The sequence below is a fragment of the Cebus imitator genome, unplaced genomic scaffold (genome assembly GCF_001604975.1).
Source record: "Cebus imitator isolate Cc_AM_T3 unplaced genomic scaffold, Cebus_imitator-1.0 Scaffold51, whole genome shotgun sequence".
Lineage (NCBI taxonomy): Eukaryota > Metazoa > Chordata > Mammalia > Primates > Cebidae > Cebus > Cebus imitator.
Window position 1 is genome coordinate 10,970,609 of NW_016107366.1, and position 21,175 is coordinate 10,991,783.

The window sequence follows — 21,175 nt, forward strand, 5'->3', positions numbered from 1 at the left end:
TGGAGCCGTCCTCGGGTCTGAATCCCGTCCTGCGGGGTGCAGGTCACTTCCGTGGGAGTCTAGCACTGCATCAGTGTGGACGTGCTGCTGCCTTGACAGGGTGCTATCCCTAGAACTCTGGGATAGCACAGCTGTGCTTGCCTCTCTGTGGGTGTATGCCCTGCTCCGGGGAGGGAGGCAGACAGGCAGGTGTCGACCCCAGCGGAGTAGGACATAGAGACAGAGTCAGCTTTGGGCAGCATCACAGTGTGGCTGTCCAGTTCCCTAGGAAATGGAAGTCTACGTCATGCCTTGTGGGTAAGAGGCTATTCCCTGGGGATGGAGATGGGCCTCAAATGATGAACTCAGAGCCAAGAACAAATGAGCGGGAACAAGACCAGACAAGATCCAAGCGTCAAGTTCTGGCCGTAAGAACAAAGGGAGGGATAGGACTGTGTTACCTTCCGGATAGTGTGTCAAGGGGCCGAAGGAGCAGACATCAGAATGGGAGGCAGGGACATGACCCACAGTGACTGAGCCCTACCTGGGGCTGCATGCTACTGCCGCCCAGGGAGTGTGCTGCCATTTTCCCAGGACATTCTCCTAAATCTTAGGGACCTGGTAGGCTCCTAAGAACCTTTACATCCCTCAGGGATGGTGCAAAGGAAAGAGCTGATGTCACCTGAGTACATACTGCCCAAACAAGCTCAGCTGACCTTGATTAGAATGGGGGCCCTGCTGGGGGGACAGTGGGAGCAGCAGCATGCCCTGAAGCTGGAAAGCATCTTTGGCCCCTGAGTTAGAGGTGGCCAGTCCTTGTAAGGTTGGTAGGAAGGGGAAGACCCCATTTCTGTCGAGCACACATGGATGTCTGGGTGTCCGGGACCACCTGGGCATGAACCCCTCTGCCCACCTGATTAATTTTGAGTAGTTTCTGATAAGAAGGGGACACTTCCGTTTCACTCTAGGAAGAGAAGGAAAGGTAGCATCCCAGGTAACTTTCTCTGTTTCAGCCTGGAGCCCCACCCTTCGTGACTCATTGAGCCTGTACCAAAGCTCCCACTCAGCCTTCCAGGCCCCCTTCTTTATCCCACCTCTTACCTCCTGCCCCTGCCCCTAGTGCTTCCTCCCCATCCTTCTCCATCTCCCAGCTCCCAGCTTCTCTGCCTCTGTCTTTCTGGTGCCCCTGAGCCACCGCCCTGGCCATGGTTACTCACCATCTGTGCCCTCAGATACATCTGCGCTTGGCTTGCAGTCAGGGCTGGGGACGACGTGTTGCCCAAGAGCACGGCCTGCTGAGCGATGCCTGAGGCTGCTGCAGAGTTCACGCTCTGGGCCCGGTTGAGGAGCTGGGCTGCTGCTGGGGAGGCTGCCAGGTTGATCTGATGAGAGAGACATGCGAGGTAGGAGACAGAAGGTTCTTCTGGTGAACTGTGTCCACCTCATCCATTTCTTTCTGCCCGCTCTCCTGTTCCTTGGTTTATTCAGCCTCCTTCAGGACCATTTGTGGTCCTTAGCCTCGGCGCATCCCCCTGCCCTGCCCCATCTCTGACCTTGGTGCAAAGCTGCAGGGGGATCGATGTTGAGAGAACTCAGCTATCAGCAGAGAGCACTGACACTGGGAGAATGACAGGGAGTTACTAACCTAAAGGTCAGTAAGAGACATGTCTTTTTTTTCTTCTCCTGGCAAGAGCAACAGATTCCAGCCATGATGCTACATGGCTACGGATTCACCACAACTGGGTGTGGGAACGCATGGGCTTTTTGGTCCTGGGGCTGTTGACTCCTGCTGCTCCCCCGTTCTACTCACCGAAGATGACTGGACCGGGGCCTGCGCAGACACATTGCTGCCTGAAGTGCTGCCTTGTCTGTTGGCTACCAGGCTTGCCTAGAAAAGAACAAACTTCTCTTGTTAGAGTCCCAGACCTCCCCCAGGCACTCCTGGGCTCTCATTATCCACAGGAGGTGCTGCAGGCTGGTGTTAAGGCCAGCAGCCTCTGGAGGTCAGCCCCCAACCTGCCTCCTCTGTGTGGTCCAAAGCAAGAACCCGCCTCCTCTGTGAATAAGGTGGGGATGGTAGCAGTACCTGCCTGATAGGATTGCTGAGAGGACTGAGTAAGCCCAGGCACTGCCACTGAGCACTCCAGCTATCAGGCCACTGCCTTCGGTGTGTGGAGCCCTCAACTCTACCACCATCACACCTGGCTAGCGCAGCCCCACAGAGAATCTGCAGACATGAGCTGGAGTGTCCAAACTGCCCCTCTCCCCATAGCCAGCTTCTCATCCTTCAAGTGTCAGCTCCAGTTTTACTCCAGCAGACAGGCCTTCCCTGACCATGCAATGCAAGGCCATCCGCTTTGTCCTTCGGTCGGAGCAATCTGTTCTCTTTCATAGTGCTTATTATAACATAGGGATTTAAATATTTTGTTCCCTTGGCTATTTTAGTTTCTGTTTACTTGCTGTCTTCCATTATGAGCGCCAGGAAGACAGGGTGCTCCGTATACCCAGTGCCTGATATAAACTTTGCACACAGAAGGTACATAAAATGTTTTGCTGAATGGATGAATGAATGTGTTCTCAGCCAAGAAGGAGAGAGAGCCACAATGGGAGGCTCTCAGACAAGCTAACCAGGCAGTGCCCTTTGTTTGTGAATGCTTCCTTGGAACCCACGGTCCTCCTTAGATCTGCGGTGATGTGGTTAGAACAGGGGCTCCCAGCACTTCTTCCCTGGTCTAGAATCCTGCTACTCCACTCACTAGCTGCATGACCTTGGGCCCTGTCCTGCATCTGCCAAAAGGAGATAATGACAGTAGTGCCCGCTTCACAAGGACTCTGTTAGGATGCAGTAAGAGAAGGATGTGAAGCGTGGGTGCGGTGCCTGCTTCCTCTCCCTTTTGCCTCCACAACCAGGATAACTGGCACCAGCCTTGAGGTCCTTCCCCAGTCTCACCTGCTGCACGGCCGCCAGGCTCTGGAGCTGAGCGCTGCTGAGGTGCTGCTGCTGGAGTGCTGCGGTCTGCAGCATGAGGTGCTGCTGCTGGGCAGCGTACATCTGCTGCAGGTACTGAGCGGCCGTGCTGGGCTGTCTGTGCAGGGCCTGCTGGATCACCTGAGGAGGGAGGGAGGGGAAGAGCCAGGCTGGCAGTTGCCACACAGGACACCCCTTTGGCAGTAACGCCTTCCAGGTCTAACCTTGGGAGATGCCAGGATCTGTGGCCACCACCATAACCAATTGTGGCCACTCTCTAGGGCAGTGGGAGGACACCTGTTCTCAGAGCTTCTGTATCATGTCTAACCTTGTCTATCTTGCCTCTCTCTGCAGCTCCTCCCCAGCACAGCCTGCTCCTGCATCAACTGCCTCAGTGAGGAGAATCAGAGCTGCACACCAGGCTTTAACCAACTCTTGGGCAGTAGGGAGGCTCAGGGGGACAGAGGTGTCTCCAGCAGGCTTGTCCAGCACTCCTCTCCCTCTGTCACTCTGCATCCTCAGATGAGGGTGAAGCTCAATAAGGCAGGGAGAAGAATGGGGTGGGAGGGAAGAGCCAAGTCAGCAAGGGGCCTACGCCAGCTTCAGCAACAGCTGGCCACAGGCAAATTCAGGCGGAGACAATGCCTTGTCCTTGAGGCTAGGCCCAGGGCTGCTCCCCAGGCTTTGCCCACAGCTTCTCAGAGTCCCATCAATCCCTTAGAAGAAGGTTGCCTGGGCCTTGCAGAGCAGGCCAGTGCCACAGGGACAGCACACTCCCCTTTTATTCTTTTTTTTTTTTTTTTGAGATGGAGTTTCACTCTTATTGCCCAGGCTGGAGTGCAATGGTGCGACCTTGGCTCACTGCAACCTCCGCCTCCCAGGTTCAAGCAATTCTTCTGCCTCAGCCTCCCAAGTAGAGAGAATTACAGTTGCCTACTACCACACCTTGCTAATCTAATTTTTTTGTATTTTTAGTAGAGATGGGGTTTAATCATGTAGGACAGGCTAGTCTTGAACTGCTGACTTCAGGTTATCTGCCCACTTCGGCCTCCCAAAGTGCTGGGATTATAGGCATGAACCACTGTACCTGGCCCCCTTTTATTCTTTCCCTCCCTCTCTCTTTCTCTCCATCTTTCCTTCTTTTTTAGCTATTGTCTCCCATTCCCTGGCCTTATTGCTTGTTCCTTCTTTCCTGATGGGATTGGGTGATCTCCTGGAAAGGACAAAAGGCTGCCCTTTGATCGTCCCCATCTCCAGGAACAAAGAACAGAGAGTGCCTTTTCCCCTGAGTCCCAGAGATGCTTCTCCTGCCTTCTCCCACTGGTCACCCTCCTGCCATCTCTTTCCAGTTGATGCCCTGCACTGGCCTTGACCAGGCTTCCCCGTTTTCTACCCTTACCTCTGCTGAATCCCTGGCCACAGGCAGCTCCTGACCCTAGACCCTGTCTTGGTGAGCAAGCCTTGCCAGGATGGGGCCCAGGGGCCGGACAGGCTTTCCCCAGCTTGGTGTGACTTCTAGGGCTGACAGCTCTAGGACAAAACAGGCTTTGGCTCAGATTTGGGGTTCTGTAAAAACAGCCTGGTATTGCAGATCCTCAAAGGCTCTGGTGCCTCCCCAGACATCCCTATCTCAACTCTTCCGCATGCTTCCCCAGATTCCACTCCTCTGACATGAACGGTCCTCTCTGAGATACTGTTTTATTTTAACTCCATTCTTTTTCTCTCCTGATCTCCCAGAATTATTTTTCCTTATTCCCTTTGTCTAGGCCTTTCTGTTAGACTCCTGAAAGTGAGTCCAGCAGTCCAGCCCGCGTAGTTGAGATACTGTGACCCTTCCTCATGACGCGATGTTAATGAAGGGAGACAGGAGGAGCCCAGGATGGTTCTGCGTGCTACCTTGGGTGATTCCAGTCGCCAGAGCAGAACCCAAGACCCCCTTGTGCCTCGAACTGTGATGAGTGGCAGGAGTGGGTACAACCAAATGTCGTGGCTAGAAACCAGAGCTAAGGTCCTCATGCATGATGGGCCAGGGGCTGGGGCTGCGGGCAAGGGTAGGAGCAGGAAATGTGGAGTCACTAAGCATGAGGTGGAAACAACCGGGAGAGGGAAGAGTCCTGGGCATCTGACGGCATCTTCTCTAACTCAGGTTTTCAGGCCCTCTTACTGTCTGCTGCGGCTGTTCTCCTGTTCCCTTATCTGGACCTAAGGCCAAAGCAGGATGAGGTCACTTTTCTAGTATATCCAAACTGTAATAGCAAAGTCACTGGGAGTAAACACTTATCGGCTGTGGTCTCTCTTTTCTGCCTGTATTATCCAGGAACCTCAAATGTAGTGATTAAGAACACAAGTCTGGGGTGAGTGTTAGGTTCAGTTTTTTTTTCTTTACCTGAATGACCTTGAACAAGTTGTTACCTTCTCTGAGCCCCAGTTTTCTCAACTACAGAATTATGCCTAATAACAACCAAAAGGATAAATATGCAAAATGCTTAGGACTGTGTCGGGCACACAGCAGATGGCCCTGACTACATTTAGGAGCAGTGAGTCGCTGCCTGGAAGGCCTTGTGGATGACACTTGCCAACTGCCACTTTAGGGGAGAAGGTAAAAAGCTGCAATGACAAAGGCTTATTGGGGGGTTCTTTTTTGGCTTTTGGTCTTTGAAAAAGTGAGATCTGTTCTTCACTGGGCAATGGTCATTTAGAGAATGGGTGTGGGTGATGGCTGAGCAGCTCTTGGTCATGTGCTGTTATTGTTACTTGTCTGCCCTTTACTCTTACACACATGTGTCCTCCAAACTCCCTGATTGGGCCATTTTGCATCCTTCACCCTCGTAACTATACACAATGTGTATCTACTAACTCACTCTCCTGTGCTTGTTCTACAGTCCACATCCAGATTATTCCACCAGATAGTCCCAGCACCTCCTCCTGGCTAGCCCTGGAGACGAATAAGGAGTTTAATTCCTGGATCAATTAGAATCTTACCTGCACGGTCTGCCGGTCAGGAATACCACTGTACACAGAAATCTGGGGCCCAGCAGGGCGGCTGCTTCCACCACTGCTGCTGCTGGCCCCACTGGTACTGCTGGGGGCACAGGCACTGCTAGATGTGTGCGGGGCTGGCAGCTCATTCTCCATGACCTGCAGTGTGGCGCAGTCAGGGTGCTCGGATGGCAGAAGGGCAGGCAGATGCTAGGAGGGAAGAGGCGGAAGTGAACTGTTTGACAGATGCTTACTAGAGAGTATCTGTTGGTCTTGAGTATCTGTGGGTTTCACATCCATGGATTCAACCAACCACGGATCAAAAATATTCAAAAGACAGTGTCTATACTGAACATGTACTTTTTTCTTGTCATTATTCCCTAACCAATACAGTGTAACAACTATTTGCATAGCGTTTACATTGTATGAGGTATTGTAAGTAATCTAGAGATAGTGTAAAATATATAGGAGGATGTGGGTCAGTTATATGCAAATATTATGCCACTTTGTATCAGGGACTTGAGCTTCCATGAATTTTGACATCCAAGGGCGTTCCTGGAACCAGTTCTCTGTGGATACCAAGTGACAACTGTACAGTGTATACATCAGCTTTCCAGCTTTCCAAACAGCCTGTGCTGGTGCCACTTGGGAACTGAGGTCTCTGCTTTTTGAGACTGGAGTCTCGCTCTGTCAGTCAGGCTGGAGTGCAGTGGCATGATCTTGGCTCACTGCAATCTCCATCTCCCGGGTTCACGCGATTCTTATGCCTTAGCCTCCTGAGTAGCTGGGATTACAGGTGCCTGCCACCATGCCTAGCTAATTTTTTGTATTTTTAATAGAGACAGGGTTTTGCCATGTCGGCCAGGCTGGTCTTGAACTTTTGACTTCAAGTGAGCCGCCTGCCTCGGCCTCCCAAAGTGCTGGGATTACAGGCATTAGCCACTTTGGGAGGCTGAGACGAGTGGATTGCCTGAGCTCAGGAGTTCGAGATCAGCCTGGGCAACACAGTGAAATCCTATCTCTACTAAAATACAAAAAATTAGCCGGGCATGGTGGCATGTGCCTATAGTCCCAGCTACTTGGGAAGCTGAGGCAGGCAGGAGAATCGCTTGAACCTGGGAGGCGGAGGTTGCAGTGAGCCGAGATCGAGCCATTGCACTCCAGCCTGGTTGACAGAACGAAATTCCATCTAAGAAAACAAACAAACAAACAAACAAACAAACAAAAAAAAAACACTACAGTTTAGTTTTCAAAGCTGGAAGAGCTTAAGCGTGTTTGAGGTCTCCATCTTCATTAAGTATGTACTTGCCGAGTACCCTCTGGATCTAACGCTCAGCAGGGAAACATATTGAGCAATTTGGTTAAAATCTCAGGTTTTGGAATCAGAAAGACTTGGTTTTGGCCTGGGTCTGCCACTTTCTAGCTGGCAAGTCCTGGCATGTCACACTTGTCTCACCTGTTTCTTAATCTATTAGATGCGATAGGATATGGGCTGTTGTGAACAAAAAGAAAAGTGATGATATATGCCAACCATATCCTGCACGCTCTGTAAGCACTGGCTCTTGTGGCCTGGTTCTCACTGCCTGGATACAATAGATCGGGCATCTCCTGAGTTGGAATTGGCAGAGGCTTCTGGAACCTCCTATCCCAGTCAGCAAGGATGGCCAGAAATTCCTTCAGGGCCCATCCTATGGTCTGACTACAGAACTGGAAATTGCATCTTCCCTTGAGTCTATGTGCTTGTCAGTGGAGAGGGACTGGGAAAGAAGGAAAGGGCAATGGGAGAGGCACACCCAGATCTGAGTTTAAGTTCCTCTTTTTTTTCTTTTTCCATGCTCTAAAAATCCTCATTTCTGTGTATAGGCTGTTCCTTCTACCTATTCCTTTCTACACGTAAACATAAAATTTGTTTGTCACCCCATCACAGACATTCAATCATCTCCTTGTAGAGTATACCCATTTACTAGGTGAAGAAAATACAATTTTTCACACTGATGAGAGCATGATTAGTGCAAAGAGCCAAAGTAATCATTAATGTCCTGTTGCTGTCTCCCCAGTACTGCTCAGTTTGGGGGTTATCATTTCTCAGGCTCCCTTCTTCAGACTGGGTGAATTTCACTGTGGGCTGAAAAAAGTGTGGGTGAAGGCTAAAAGACAGGACTGTTGGGAGTCTGGAAACCCAAGCCACTCCCAGGTGGCAGGCAGCAAGCTGTTTATGATTTCCAAGGCAGTGTAGCAGCCTGCAAGCTGCACTCTTGACCTGACTCTTTAAGCAGTGATTTTTCCTTATGTTCTTATGTCTGCTTTTACTGCCACAGGGCAAGGTGCTTGTCCATGAATTAATTCCCTTTGTCCTGAGCTGCACTCAGTGCTTGGCCTTATTATGGCTACTGACGCACTAAGGATGCTTATGATGATGATGATGATGATGCGGAAATCAATGAAGCAGCAAAGTCAACAAGTATTTCCTATGCCCTGGCGCTGTCAAAATCCACTTTATCTCATGTTCTAGGGAGGGAAAATTAGGCTGCGTAAAGTGATAGGAGGTATAATTTCTGATCTCAGAGAAAGTGAAAACTAATTGTAAAGATGATTCAATTGAAATTTTAAGGATCATCAATCAACAAATCAGTAAATGATAGTTCCATTCAAACACAGACTACCCCATAGAATCCCAGCATCTTCTCTTAGTTCAAAGTCTCACCTCCCTTTCCCGAAATCTTGGCCAGAATTGGGTTTCATTTCTTGCTTTTCATTCCACACTAGAAAACCTCAACTGAAGTGCTTATAAATATAAAAAATAAAATGGGAAAATAGGGCAGCAACCACAGCAAATTAAGATGGTAGAATAATCTACATCCTGGATGATCAAGTCTCAGTTCTATTTCTGTGAGTGTAGTTAATGGTACTGAATTACACACTTAAAAAAATCTGGTCATATTCTGACCTTCCCTCCTTTATCCTTTACATGAGCGATTGAGAGAGAGCAATCAAGAGAGTGAGAAAGCACACTTCAAAGGCAGCCATAGCTATCAAACGCATGAGCTAGAACAGAGAGTGCGTATAGTCTGTTCCTTCTACCCATTCCTCCCTACATGTAAAAATAATATTTGTTTGTCACCCTACCACAGATGTTCAGTTTTCTGCTTGTATAGGCTGTTCCTTCTACCCATTTAATAGGAAAAGAAAATACCATTTTTTGCATTAATGAGCGCATGATAGTGCAAAGAGCCAAAGTAATCATTAATATCCTGTTGCTATCTCCTTCATAAGCTGCTCAGTTTGGGGGTTATCATTTCTATTTATTTTTCCTTTAGCAGCAGCTAGGGCAGATACTGTGGAGAGTGTACACTCAAATTGTGTTAAGAAATAAGACAAAATTCTAACAGGAGCATGGCATTCCTTTACAGAAAAACTGCATAGGCCAGGCCAGCCACTGCTCCCCATGCAGGGGAGAGAGACTTACTGCAGCAACCTGGGCACGTGGGCACAGCACCCTTCCCGCACTCTTGCTGCCTGTCTCCTCCTGTAGGCAAGCAAGCCTTTCTTCTGTCTTCTGTTCTAGGTTTGCCTTCCCGCCTACTGTCTCCCCACCTTGCCCCCACCGCTACCACTGCCCCCAAACCCATGTCTTTTCTGTGTCAGTAGTTTTCGGTTCCCCAGTCCCTGGTTTTCCCACTCTTTCCCTGCCCTCTCTCACACCTACGCTCATGCTCCCTTTCACCACTGATTTCTCAGAGCTTCTCCTTGGGGGGGTGCATCCTCCATGTGCTCACCCTCCCTCGCTGTGCCATGGCTCTCTCAAATATGAGCATGTCCTCCCCCTCACTCTTGCTCCCACTCTTGCCCTCTTGCCCCACTGTGATTGATCCAGACTGGTACCTCAGTTTCCCTCTAATGAGCTCTCTCCCCCACTCTTGACCTTCTTGCTGTTTCCCAGGCCGCCTGCCCTTGACTGGTCTCCCTCTGCCTCTGGCTCCCTGTAGCTCTCCCAGTACCCACATCCTGCCTGCACATGCTCCAGTTCCCTCTTCTGTCACTTTCGGTCTGCCCCTCTCTGGGCATCTGCCCTCCCAGGCCTGATCAGTAGGTCTGTCTCTTTAAGTCTCACACACGCTCTCTCTTACTCCCTGGATAGCACATGCTCACATTCCTTTCTGTCCCGGCTTGCACCCTCTGTTCTAGCTCATGCTTTTGATAGCTGTGGCTGGCTTTCAAGTGTGCTCTCTCACTCTCTTGATTGCTCTCTCTCTCTCAATTGCTCATGTAAAGGATAGAGGAGGGAAGGTCAGAATGTGACTAGATTTTAAGTGTGCAAATCAGTACTATTAACTGCTCTCACACTGTTACGCAACAATCACCGCCATCTATTCCCAGAACTTTCTCATGACCTGAAACAGAAACACCGTGACCATGAAGCAGTAACTCCAGTCCCCCTTGTCCTCCCGCCTGTCCCCTAACCTCTAATCTACTTTCAGTCTCTATGAATTTGCCTGTTCTAGATAGCTCACATAAATGGAAGCATACAATATTTGTCCTTTTATGTCTGGCTTGTCTCACTTAGCATGTTTTCAAAGTTCACTCATGCTGTAGCACGTATTAGAATTTCCCTTCTATAGCTGAATAATATTTTTCATTGCATACCTATATACATACTACATTTTGTTTGTCCATTCATCTGTTGATGAACACCTGGGTTGTTTCCACCTTTTGGCTATTGTGAATAACGTTGCAATGCAATGAACATGGCATGTTAAGTCCTTGGCATATAAGCCATTGGCATATAAGGCTTAGATGCCAAGGACTGCTTGAGTCCTTGCTTCTATTCTGTTGGGTATAAGCTAGCAGTGAAATCGCTGGGTCATATGTTATTCCGTGTTTGGGCATATGGATGTCCATTTGTCCCGGTACCATGTGTTGAATTACCTCTGTTCTTGGGCGCACCCAATGCCCCCACTCCCCAAGCTGCTCCATGTGCTATGTGAAACCCTCCATGATCTGACCCTTTTTGCCTTCCTGGCCTCATTTTCCACAATTGACTCTCTAGTTTCAGCATTGTGACCAAAGTGCCCGGGTCATTTGGAATTTGGGCACCTTACTTCTTCCTACCTCTGTGGTTTTTACTGCTGTGGTTTCACTCATGCTATTCCCCTCCCCTGAAATGCCTTCCTTCAATTTTTCATGTAGCCAACTCCTTAGATCTTCAAAACAACTTGAGTCTGTCCTGTGAAATATGCACTGAATACAACCCCGCCAACTCTTCTCTTGCTTCCTTCAAATTCGGTTCCAATGTCTTCCTTTAAGCCATCCAGCTGGAGGGCTGCTCCTAAGGCACTCTGTGCCCGCCTCTCTCCTAGCACTTACAATGTAGACTTACAAGAAAGTGATTCACTTGGAGGTGGGATCATGTCATATTTTCCCATAATACCTTGTGCTTCATTCCATAGATGTTTGTTGAATAAAATTGCTTGAAATGCACCATACTCCATCCTACTCCTCATCTGAAAGCCTAATCTCTATCTCATCCACAAATTTCTCACCAACTAGTTTAAAACATCAACCACCTGTGATTTCATTTTAGTACCTTCCATCAATGGCGTCTATACTAATAACAGTGATATTTATTGAGCACTTACTACTTGTCAAGTACTGTTGTAGATGCTGTGACCTTCCTTATGGGGTAGGTAGGATTATCCCAATTTTGTCAATGAGAAATATATCTAAGCAATTTATGTAAGATCATCACAGAACTGGGATTTAAAACCAGGTCTGACTCCAAAGCCAGAGCACTTCCCATGAAGTTCGCCGCAACTTCACCTTGAGCCATTATTTCAGCAACACTGGGCAAAGTCCATGTCAAAGCATTCTAGATTTTCAGTTGAAAACGAACTGAGATCACTGAATTTAATTCCCTAATTGTTAATTAATGTCCATTTATACTTACAAAATGTCCTCTCTAATTTATATGTAAAGGATAATATGCATGTGTACCTATCAACCAGTGTGAGAAATGGAACATTACCATCATCTCCCTTGTTTTTCCTATGCAAGAACGGAGGCCCAGTGTGGGGGAAGTAAGTGACTTAGGGTGATGTGGCTCCCTTGATTCTCACCCAGCGCCAAGGAAGGCACCTTAGGGAACCTCCTGCCTGCATGGTCTTGGGGACTTATCAACGAGAGAGGCGAAGTTTGCCCTGCGGAGAAGCCAGTAGCTAGGGTCCAGCCATATGTCACTTCATTATTGGTCTCTTAGTAGAAGGGAACTTGAATTAGAAGGAAACATAATTAGGAAGTGTGGACCCACATAACAGCTTTCAAACTTTTTCTCTCACAGTTCCCTTTTTTGAACCAGTGCTTTCGTATCTCCCCACTCCCACCTTCCTTCCGCCCAAAGCTCTGGCTGCTGGGGAGTTGCAGAGGCATTTTGGAGTCGCAGTGAGGGCTCCTAAGGTATCTGTGGACTCTCCTTACATCCTTGCCTCTGGTGACCCACATGAGAAAGTCTGAATCCTTAAACTTTCACAGTATGCAGGCTTTCAGCATTTTACCCACCCCTTTTCAATTTCCTTTTAATTCCTACTCTTATTCCTCCCTTCTCTTCCTTCTAACTAGTTTCTTATTTCTTCCCCGAGGCCACCCATCCCTGCCGACTCCCATATAAATCACAGCCAAATTTCATTAATGGCTAACATCCAGAGCTAGAAGTCTGTTTTTCTCTGGGTTCCCACTCACTGTGTGGTTTTGTATGAGCCCCAACTCTGAAGGGCTGTGATTCCTATTTCAGTCACTTCTCCGCTCCTAACCGCAAGGGGCCACTTTGAATGATGTGCTGACTGTAACTGGCTTGGATAGTGATCTTATTATAGGTCTCTGCTGCCCACAGGGCCTGAGACCAGCAGCTGGAGCAATGCTGATGGTTCTGCCCTCCCAGGAGCCGCCAAGTCTAGTAAACACTAGGCCTTTGTCCCCAGTGTCAGGGAAATCCATTTGCTGTGGATTACAGCTGTGACAGAGGTTCCGGGAAAGCAGAGGGGAAGGATACTGAAAACCGCTCTCCAAGTCTAGCCTAAAGCCCTGGGGTAAGGCAGGGTGAGGTTTTTCCTAATGGAATCAGAGCTGGGCAGGAAATGAGAAGTCTAGTCAGCCCATCATGGCTGCTGGTATTATCATGCGGTGGCTTGGTATGGCGAGTCTGAAGAGATGAGTGAACTTATTCCTTTGCTGTGGCTCTGCTTCTCCTCTCTGGTTGCTTCTCCACCAGAGGCATAAGGCAATAATAACAGAAGATTCAGACTCCCTCATCTTGGGGGGTCCTGCGGGAGGCCTCCTTACACCTCCCGGCTGCTGGATGAACATAAGTGTCCTGATTTGTTCCAGTTTGAAGCCACTGACTCACTGGGAGCAGTCCAGATGAATGCAGCTCAAACAGCCTCAAAATGTTCCTCCTTCTCCCCTGTCCTCCGCATGTTGCCATCTTTAGTGTCTCTAGCAACCAAAGTAAGCAAATGAAGGCCAACAAAGACAGAAATGAAGGATGAGAAATTAAAGCTGATCATACAGTCCTAGCAATCCAAATAGAATGATTTCACTGTGAAGCAAAACACTATACATTTAAACGAATAAACTCTTTCTGAAACCTTACTATTTTCTTCCTAATTTATAAAAGGTAAGTTATATAAAGTATTTCTATTGCAAGCTGGTGCTCGTTGGTTGAAGAATATGAGGAGAAAAAAGAAAGATTTGCTGTCTTTTGGAAGGGATGTACAGTGAAAGCCACAATGTGCAGATGCTGAGTGCTTGGGGACAGGGGATGGATGAGTTTGTCTAGACTCGGGCAGCTCTGGTCTCACTGCTCTGTGGCAAGGCAATATACATTTTGTGTCTTCTGTGGGCCCCTAATCAAATATAAGCAGTGTCCTTATAAAAAGACGCCACATGAGACACAGGCACACATGGGGAGAAGCCAGTCATGTGAAGATGAAAGCAGAGATTGGAACTATGCTGCCAACAGCCAAAGAACACCTGCAGCCATCAGAAGCGAGGAAGAGGCAAGGAAGGACAGGGGGAGCATGGCCCTGCTGACACCTGGATTTCATACTTCCAGCCTCCAGAACGGTGACACGATACATTTGTGTTGTTTTAAGCCACCCAGTTTGTGGTACTTTGTTAAGGTGGCCTTAGGGAATGATTATGTTGCCTAATACTCAACCTGACCAGCCTAAAAAGGTCAAATGAAACTAATGGTAAAAAGGGTGCAAAGGCATTGAAAACAGCCTTGTTAATATAACAGCTTTGCATGCTTCAATGCAAGTCTTCTCAAAAAATGTGGTCCCTTGGCAACTCTCCAAAAATGCAAATTTTCAGGCACCACTTCAGACCTACGGAATCAGAAATTCTGGGAATGGGGCTCAGCAGTCTGTGTTTTCACAGCCTTCAGGGAGATTCTGATGCTTGTGAAGTATGAGAGCCACTGCTCTAACGGGCCCCACTACCAACTCTAATGTGAGATTTAAAAGGGCAATCACATTGATGCCATAAGATGGTCATAATGAAGCCCTGCAAAAAGGGGCTAGAAGTTGGGATGGGAAGAGTTACCAAACATAGTTCTTTTCCTGCTGAAAACTCAGAATACCTCCATGTGGAAAGAAGAGAATGCTGGCAGCACTCAGTTTAGGGATTTTCCTGTTTCTCTCCAGCTTCATTGCCTACCACGTGCCCCCACACAGCTGATTCCAGAATTAGTCACACACTGTCTCATGCCTTGTCCAGACCTTTTCCTCTGCCTAGGCTGCTCCCCAGACCCCTCACTCCCCATCTCCCTGGCCAGAGCGCAGTCACCCTTTGCAGTTCAGCTATAATGTCTGCTCCTCTTAGGGACTTCCATTCTGTACCCCAGCCTGGATTTGGTGCCTTCTTCTGAACTTTAATAGCATAGCAGGACTGCTGATTTTACTCACTAGGCAGTGATTCCATTATTTTTAGATTCCTAACGCCTAACATGGTGCTGGGCCAGCAACAGTAAGATTTTATTAAATGAGGAATGAATAAAGCTTGAAGCTCTTTGGGAAGCTCTTCACCTCCTGAGGAACCCGAGGTTAAGATACTGAACCACACTGGAAATAACCATCTTATCTGAGAAGGGACCTTTGAAGCTATTAGCAGCCATTAGCACCTTTACTCAAATTTGTGGGTCTAGATGGCTACTGTTAACAGGGCCCAGGAAATGTAAATTTTGATTTGGGAATGGAATGAGAGGGGAAAATGAAAGATGAGTGGTGTTGAAGTGGTGGATATGGAACTGCAGTCACTGCAAAGAGCAGATGTAGAAGGTTCTGGCCAGAGGCCGGGACTAGACTCAGCCACACGTTGACTAGGTGGGAGCTAGGCAGCAGCATTACGTGGAGATGGTAATATCTTACCCCTACCTTATCCCTACCTACCTCCCAGAGCTTCTGGAAAATGAAACAACACAGGTATGAGAAAGCATTCCAGAAACAAAAATCACACAAAGGCAGAGTATCATGAGAGGGTTTAGAAAAGGGGAGAGAACTCTACTCTATAAAAATGAGCAAACATTGCCAGGGCAGGGTACACACATACAGGAATGCAACCCTGGCCAAATTACTTGACCTCTCTGTACCTCATTTGCCTCTTCTGTAAAATGGACAGGAGTGCAGACTTCATTGGTTTTAAATAATAGGGAAAACAATGCATTTAAAACATCCAACACAGCCTAGGTATGGATTACAAAGAGAGTATGTTAAGGTAGGATAGAAGTGACTTTTTTTCCCTCAGAGAAAAAAGATATTATAATTTCCTTCAATAAACTCAAAGAAAAAATCTGTGTCTAGTAACAGAGTAATTTTTTTTTTTTGAGATGGAGTCTTGCTCTGTTGTCCAGGCTGGAGTACAGTGGTATGATCTCGGCTCACTGCAACCTCTGTTTTCTGGGTTCAAGTGATTCTCCTGCCTCAGCCTCCTGAGTAGCTGGGGTTACACACCTGCACTGCCACACCTGGCTAATTTTTATATTTTTAGTAGAGATGGGGCTTACTATGTTGGCCAGGCTGGTTTCAGATTCCTGGCCTCTGGTGATCTGCCCACCTCCGCCTCCCAAAGTGCTGGGATTACAGGCGTGAGCCACTGCGCCCGGCCCAGAGTAAATTTTTTTATGCTATAATCTCAGTCAGCTCTTCCTTGTTTAGCCTTCATAATGGTATGCATTTTGGGGATTTGTACATAGAAATCTCAGTAGCCAAGGCCACAAAAAAGACTGCTATAAAAAAAAGACCCCTATAAAAATCTCTCCAAGCTGGGTGTGGTGATGAACACCTGTGATCCCGGCTACCCAGGCTGAGGTGGGAAGACTTCTTGAGCACAGGAGTTCACGACCAGCCAGGGCAAAGTAGTGAGACCTCATCTTAAAAACAAAATTTCTCCATACTAAATCTCTCCACAGAGTACACACACAGCATACACACACAGCACAAATACCCAAAGTGTATATATACAAAGCATATAGCACACACACATGCATACATGGTGCACATAGCACGCACACACAAAGTGCACATAGCACATACATAAAGCACACAGCACACACATGGTATACACACACATCACACAGTGTGCACACACACACTGTACACAAAGCACATACACAAAGCGCACACACAGCCCACGCAGCACACATGCACATGTGCACATACACACAGCTACTATTTCTAGAGCTTGCCATTTTCTGCTGCTCCTGCTCAGCCTTGAACTGGCCTGATGGTTAAACTGTGATACGCCTGCCATTCTGCCACTGCTATGTCCTGACAAGTATGACTAGGCTAACACGGGGATCATGGGAAACGGCTAATTATCAGGCTTTCAGAATAAAGCTCAAGGGCCTAAAAACTTATCTAGAAATATTTACTCACCTTCTTTTTCTCTTCTTCCACCCCTAAAATTGGGCTGTATCTTAGGCCTACCAGTGGCCCTACAGGTACCACTTAACTCTCTGTAACACTTGAGTCAAGGAGTTTGCTGACTCATGAGCACTAGCGTCAAGAGTGCCCTGGAGAAGCAGTGACTGTACTGGGTGCCCTGTTTTCCTGTGAAGATCTGAGCATGCTTCCCCCAGAGCTTCTTCCAAGGGTACAGCCTGCCTCTCTTGGAGTTTCCCTTTACATCCCCTATGAGGAGACTAAGGGAATGGGGCTTTAAGCACTTCGATATATTCTAAAGAGAGACTGCCAGGGATAGATAGACTCCCATCACAAGGGCCTTAATTAGGTATGTAGATGGTCTTTTATCCATTAGGATGCCAGTGTTCTCAGGCCAGCCACTGGTAAATGATAATAATTCTTGCCATTTATTGCTTGCTTAGGGACATGATCTCATTTATTCCTCACAGCCACCTTCTGGTACAGAGATTACTTCCTCATTTTTCCCACAAGACAGTTGAGGTTCATAGAGGCCTTGTAACTTATCAGAGCCCCAGAGCTAGCAAATGGTAGGTGTAGGAATGGAAACCAAGGTTTCAAAGTCCATGCACAAGAGGCAAAATTACCTGTGCTTATTCTGGTCCAGTCCTCGCTGGGTCAGTCAGTTCTTATGAAGTTAACTTGGCTCCCATAGCCTTCTGTTTACTAGGGCTTCTCTCACAAGAGTCATCTCCTGCAGCAGTGTCAATCTAAGGCAAACATGTCAACTAGAACTCTCACAGGCCCTGCCTGGTATGCCTGAAATCATACTCTGAGTAATAATTGGGGCATGTCTGACATTTGCAGGACTTTCCTGTTCATAAGTATTTCAACATATATTGTCTACACAACAGGCTGGTCCTGTTAGCAATGTTTACAAAATCATTTGCAATCATTTAATTGAAAAGTAATATAAAACAAAAACAACTGTCCCACAGGAGAGAGGGGATAGAGGTGCCCACCTTTCCTGATTGCCCACCACATGCTGGAAACAGCCTCAGGGAGTCATGAATTATAAGAAAGAGGAGGAGCTTCATAGTTGGAGGAAGCTGTTTTGATTCCTGTCTCTGCCCCAGCTAGAAGACCTGAGACAGGTTATTTAACCTCCACAGGCCTCGGTTTCCTCATCTGTGAAACAGTGCTAAAAATAGCAATTATTAGGAATTATTGGGAAAAGTAAATTAAAAAATGCAAGCACCTAAGAAATACATAGAAAGAAAACACCTAGCACCATGTGCAGCACGGAACAGGCATTCTATAATGATCAATTTCCTTTGCCTCTTAATCTTTCCAGCATTGCTTCAGAGCAGCAATTACATGAGGCAACAAGTTCTGAGAGGTAAAGTAGCTTTTCTAAGATCATAAAACTATTAAGTGGCATAAACCAGAATAGTCTGACTCTGGAGCTTGTGTCCAGATTGTAACGTGGGAGTGCCTCGAATGTGGAGAAGGGAAGATTCTCAAACATGTGGGCTTTTAATTCCTTACAATTTTTGACTACACTCTTAGTCTTGGCCTTGACGTAAAGTTTCCACCAGGCTTCCAAAAGCCTTGTTCTCAAATCCTAGGAATTTTTTGTTAAGAAAAAGAAAGAAAGAAAAGAAAAGAAAAAGAAAGAAAGGAAGGAAGAAAGAAAGGAGGGAAGGAGGGAAGGAGGGAAGGGAAGGAAAGAAAAGAAAAGAAAACCCCTCACCTACAGATGAAGTTGGATGAAGTGACAACCAGGACAGACATAAGCCACGGGCTGTGCGTGTAGTCGGTGTGTGGCAGGATGACGGGGGAGTGAGAGAGACTAGAAGCAAGAGAGACTAGATTGCTATTACTGGATTCAATCCCCCATATAACTCCAAGCTCTGTGCAGCAAAAGCATTTTAGAAATCCAGAGTGGTGAACATTCCGTATACATTCTTCTTGGGGATATTGTTCGTGCAATGCTTCATCAGTTCTCAGGGTGTCTGGATTAGTCTTAAGCCCACCTTACATTATAAGCAGGAGTATAACTCGAATTTCTAGCTTCCTTTCTCCACTCCTTTCCTCCATCTTCTTTGGGACAGTTCCCTCTTGAAGGCCTCATAGCTTTGGCCCAGCCACCACTTAGAGGGCCCAGCCTTTCCCAGGAGACTTCCTCCTGCTTGCTTCTGCTCTGGCAACTTGTCCTGGCCGCTGTTTCATAGCTCTGGAATCACAAAGCAATTCCAGAGTCCCCTGGGCCTAGCTCTGGAGTCTCCTTACCCTCATTTGCCCCAAATAATAGCCTTTAATTGCTATTAACATTCCTTTCTAGCAGAAACATGGCATGCACATCTGTGGGTGGCCTATGATCTACTGTGACCACCAGCTTTTTGCTTCCCGCCATATTTGCAATGTTGTATTCCATTTCACACTCACAAGTTTGCCTTTCCTCGGTTAGCATACGTCTTGGCTGTTAGCTTTTTGTATTTCTAACCTGTTCCCTATTTGCAGGGGAAAATTATCTAAATGGATAGATCCCCCTCAACCTCCCATTCTTTCCAGTCAAGCATAATTCTACCCTACCTCTTTTATCGTATTTATAAAATGTAGGTAGCAAATTTTGATAATTTAAGCATGCAGAACTAGGACTACAGGGTGGAAATTATAAGAAGATAGATTTCAACTGAATAGAAAACAGTGCTTCCTAACAACTGGAGCTGTTTAAAAAGTAGAGTAGGGCTGGCCATGAGGAAGCGAGTTCCTAGTTGGTGGAGGTGTTCAAGCAGAGGCTGGGCAAACACAGGGCAGGTGGAATTCCTGCAGCATCGCCGCTAGGGGCTCCTTTAACCATGGTAGTATACAATTTCATGAACACTTTTTACTGGACATCAGAAATCCACCTGAAATTTTAAGCTTTTTGCTTATTGTTAACTTATCCATTTATGGACATTTTCAATGCTAATCTTGTTTTTCAGGCTGCAGGGCAGCTCCCAGCTGCTTTCTACCATTCTAGTTACTAGAGTAAATTCCATTAGTATGAACTTCTGGGTGCTCATCATCTACTTAAGGTGGAGAAAAACATTGTTCTTATTTTACGGATGCGACAGCCACAAAGTGGTCAAGTATAAAAGCCCATCTCTTTTGGATTCCCACAGCACTTGTGAGCTGCCCAAGCAGCTCACCCAACTACCATCATCTGCCTTTTCCATATTTATTGAACAATTACTATATGTTTGGTACTGAATGCAAAACAAAAATGACTCAGATATTGACTCTGTTTTTAAGAAGTTAACAGTTTAAGAGAAAAAATAAGAAAAGCACATAAATATAACAGGAGTCAGCATTTTTTTTCTCTGTAAAGGGACAGACAGACAGTATCAAGGTTAGGCCTTGTAGAACATATATGGTCTCTGCTGCATATTCTTCTTCAGTTTCTCACCCCTTCCAACCATTAAAAAAATGTAAATACTATTCTTAGCTTGAGGGCCTTACATAAACAAGTTGTGACCTGGATTTGGCCCTTAGTTTGTGCACACCTGAAGCGCAGTAAGCTGTAAAGTGATAACTTTCACTTGCATCAGCTAAAGTTTCATTTGGGATGGATCTTTAAAGATGGGTCTGATTGGGACTTTGGAAATGGGTAGGGGGCTTTCTAGGTGGAATGAAAATGTAATTCTCATTACACATTGTCGCCTCTTTTCTATTCTTAGAGCAGAGATTTTCAAAGAGTGAGGTCTTATTAAAAATGCAAATTTTCAGGTCCACAGTGGTTCTCAGACTTGAGCACACATCAAAATCACCTGGAGGGTTTGTTAAAACAGATTGCTGAGCCCCACCTATCCCCGACTTCCGAGGCTGCTGGTCCTGGGACCACACTTTGAGAACCACTGTCTTGGAGAATGGTGGGGAAGCAGAAGTGGAACAGAGATTGTTTTCTATTGTAATGTTTGAGAACTGAAAGGTAATGAAAGTCACCACTGGAGACAGAAGAGGGAGATGATCTGTACTTCAAGTCCTAAATGCTTTGCAGAGCATCAAGTTCATTCCATTTAGTACATGCACTCAGAAAGGGGATTTGAGCCACTGTAGGTTAGTAATAGGCTTTTTCCTTCAGGGCAGGAGCTTTGAGTCTTGTTAGGCTCACCCACTGGAGACAGCAAATCACTGTAGGGGATTGATGCTTGGGAGGATCTTTTCTTCTGAGTCTTGGTTATTGGCATATATTCTGTCTTGTTTCTGATACATTTGCATACTTTTTTACCACTCCTACAAAATGGTCCCCTCTACATCATGCCTGATACTATTCCCTTTGATCAGCCAAAAAAAA

General features: G+C 46.8%; 1 protein-coding gene across 7 annotated transcripts in view; it reads right to left on the reverse strand.

Annotated features, from left to right (window-relative positions):
• PHC2 (polyhomeotic homolog 2) overlaps positions 1-21,175 on the reverse strand; it is a 102,066-nt gene that overhangs the window by 43,916 nt on the left and 36,975 nt on the right. For all 7 annotated transcript variants that reach the window (XM_037738276.1, XM_017527987.2, XM_017527985.2 and 4 more), the window contains exons 2-5: positions 5,930-6,136; positions 2,930-3,088; positions 1,790-1,867; positions 1,197-1,361 (exon numbers count right to left, since the gene is read on the reverse strand). In XM_037738276.1, coding sequence (XP_037594204.1) covers positions 1,197-1,361; positions 1,790-1,867; positions 2,930-3,088; positions 5,930-6,082 — 555 coding nt within the window. In that variant the 5' untranslated portion in view covers positions 6,083-6,136. The remainder of the gene's footprint in view (positions 1-1,196; positions 1,362-1,789; positions 1,868-2,929; positions 3,089-5,929; positions 6,137-21,175) is intronic.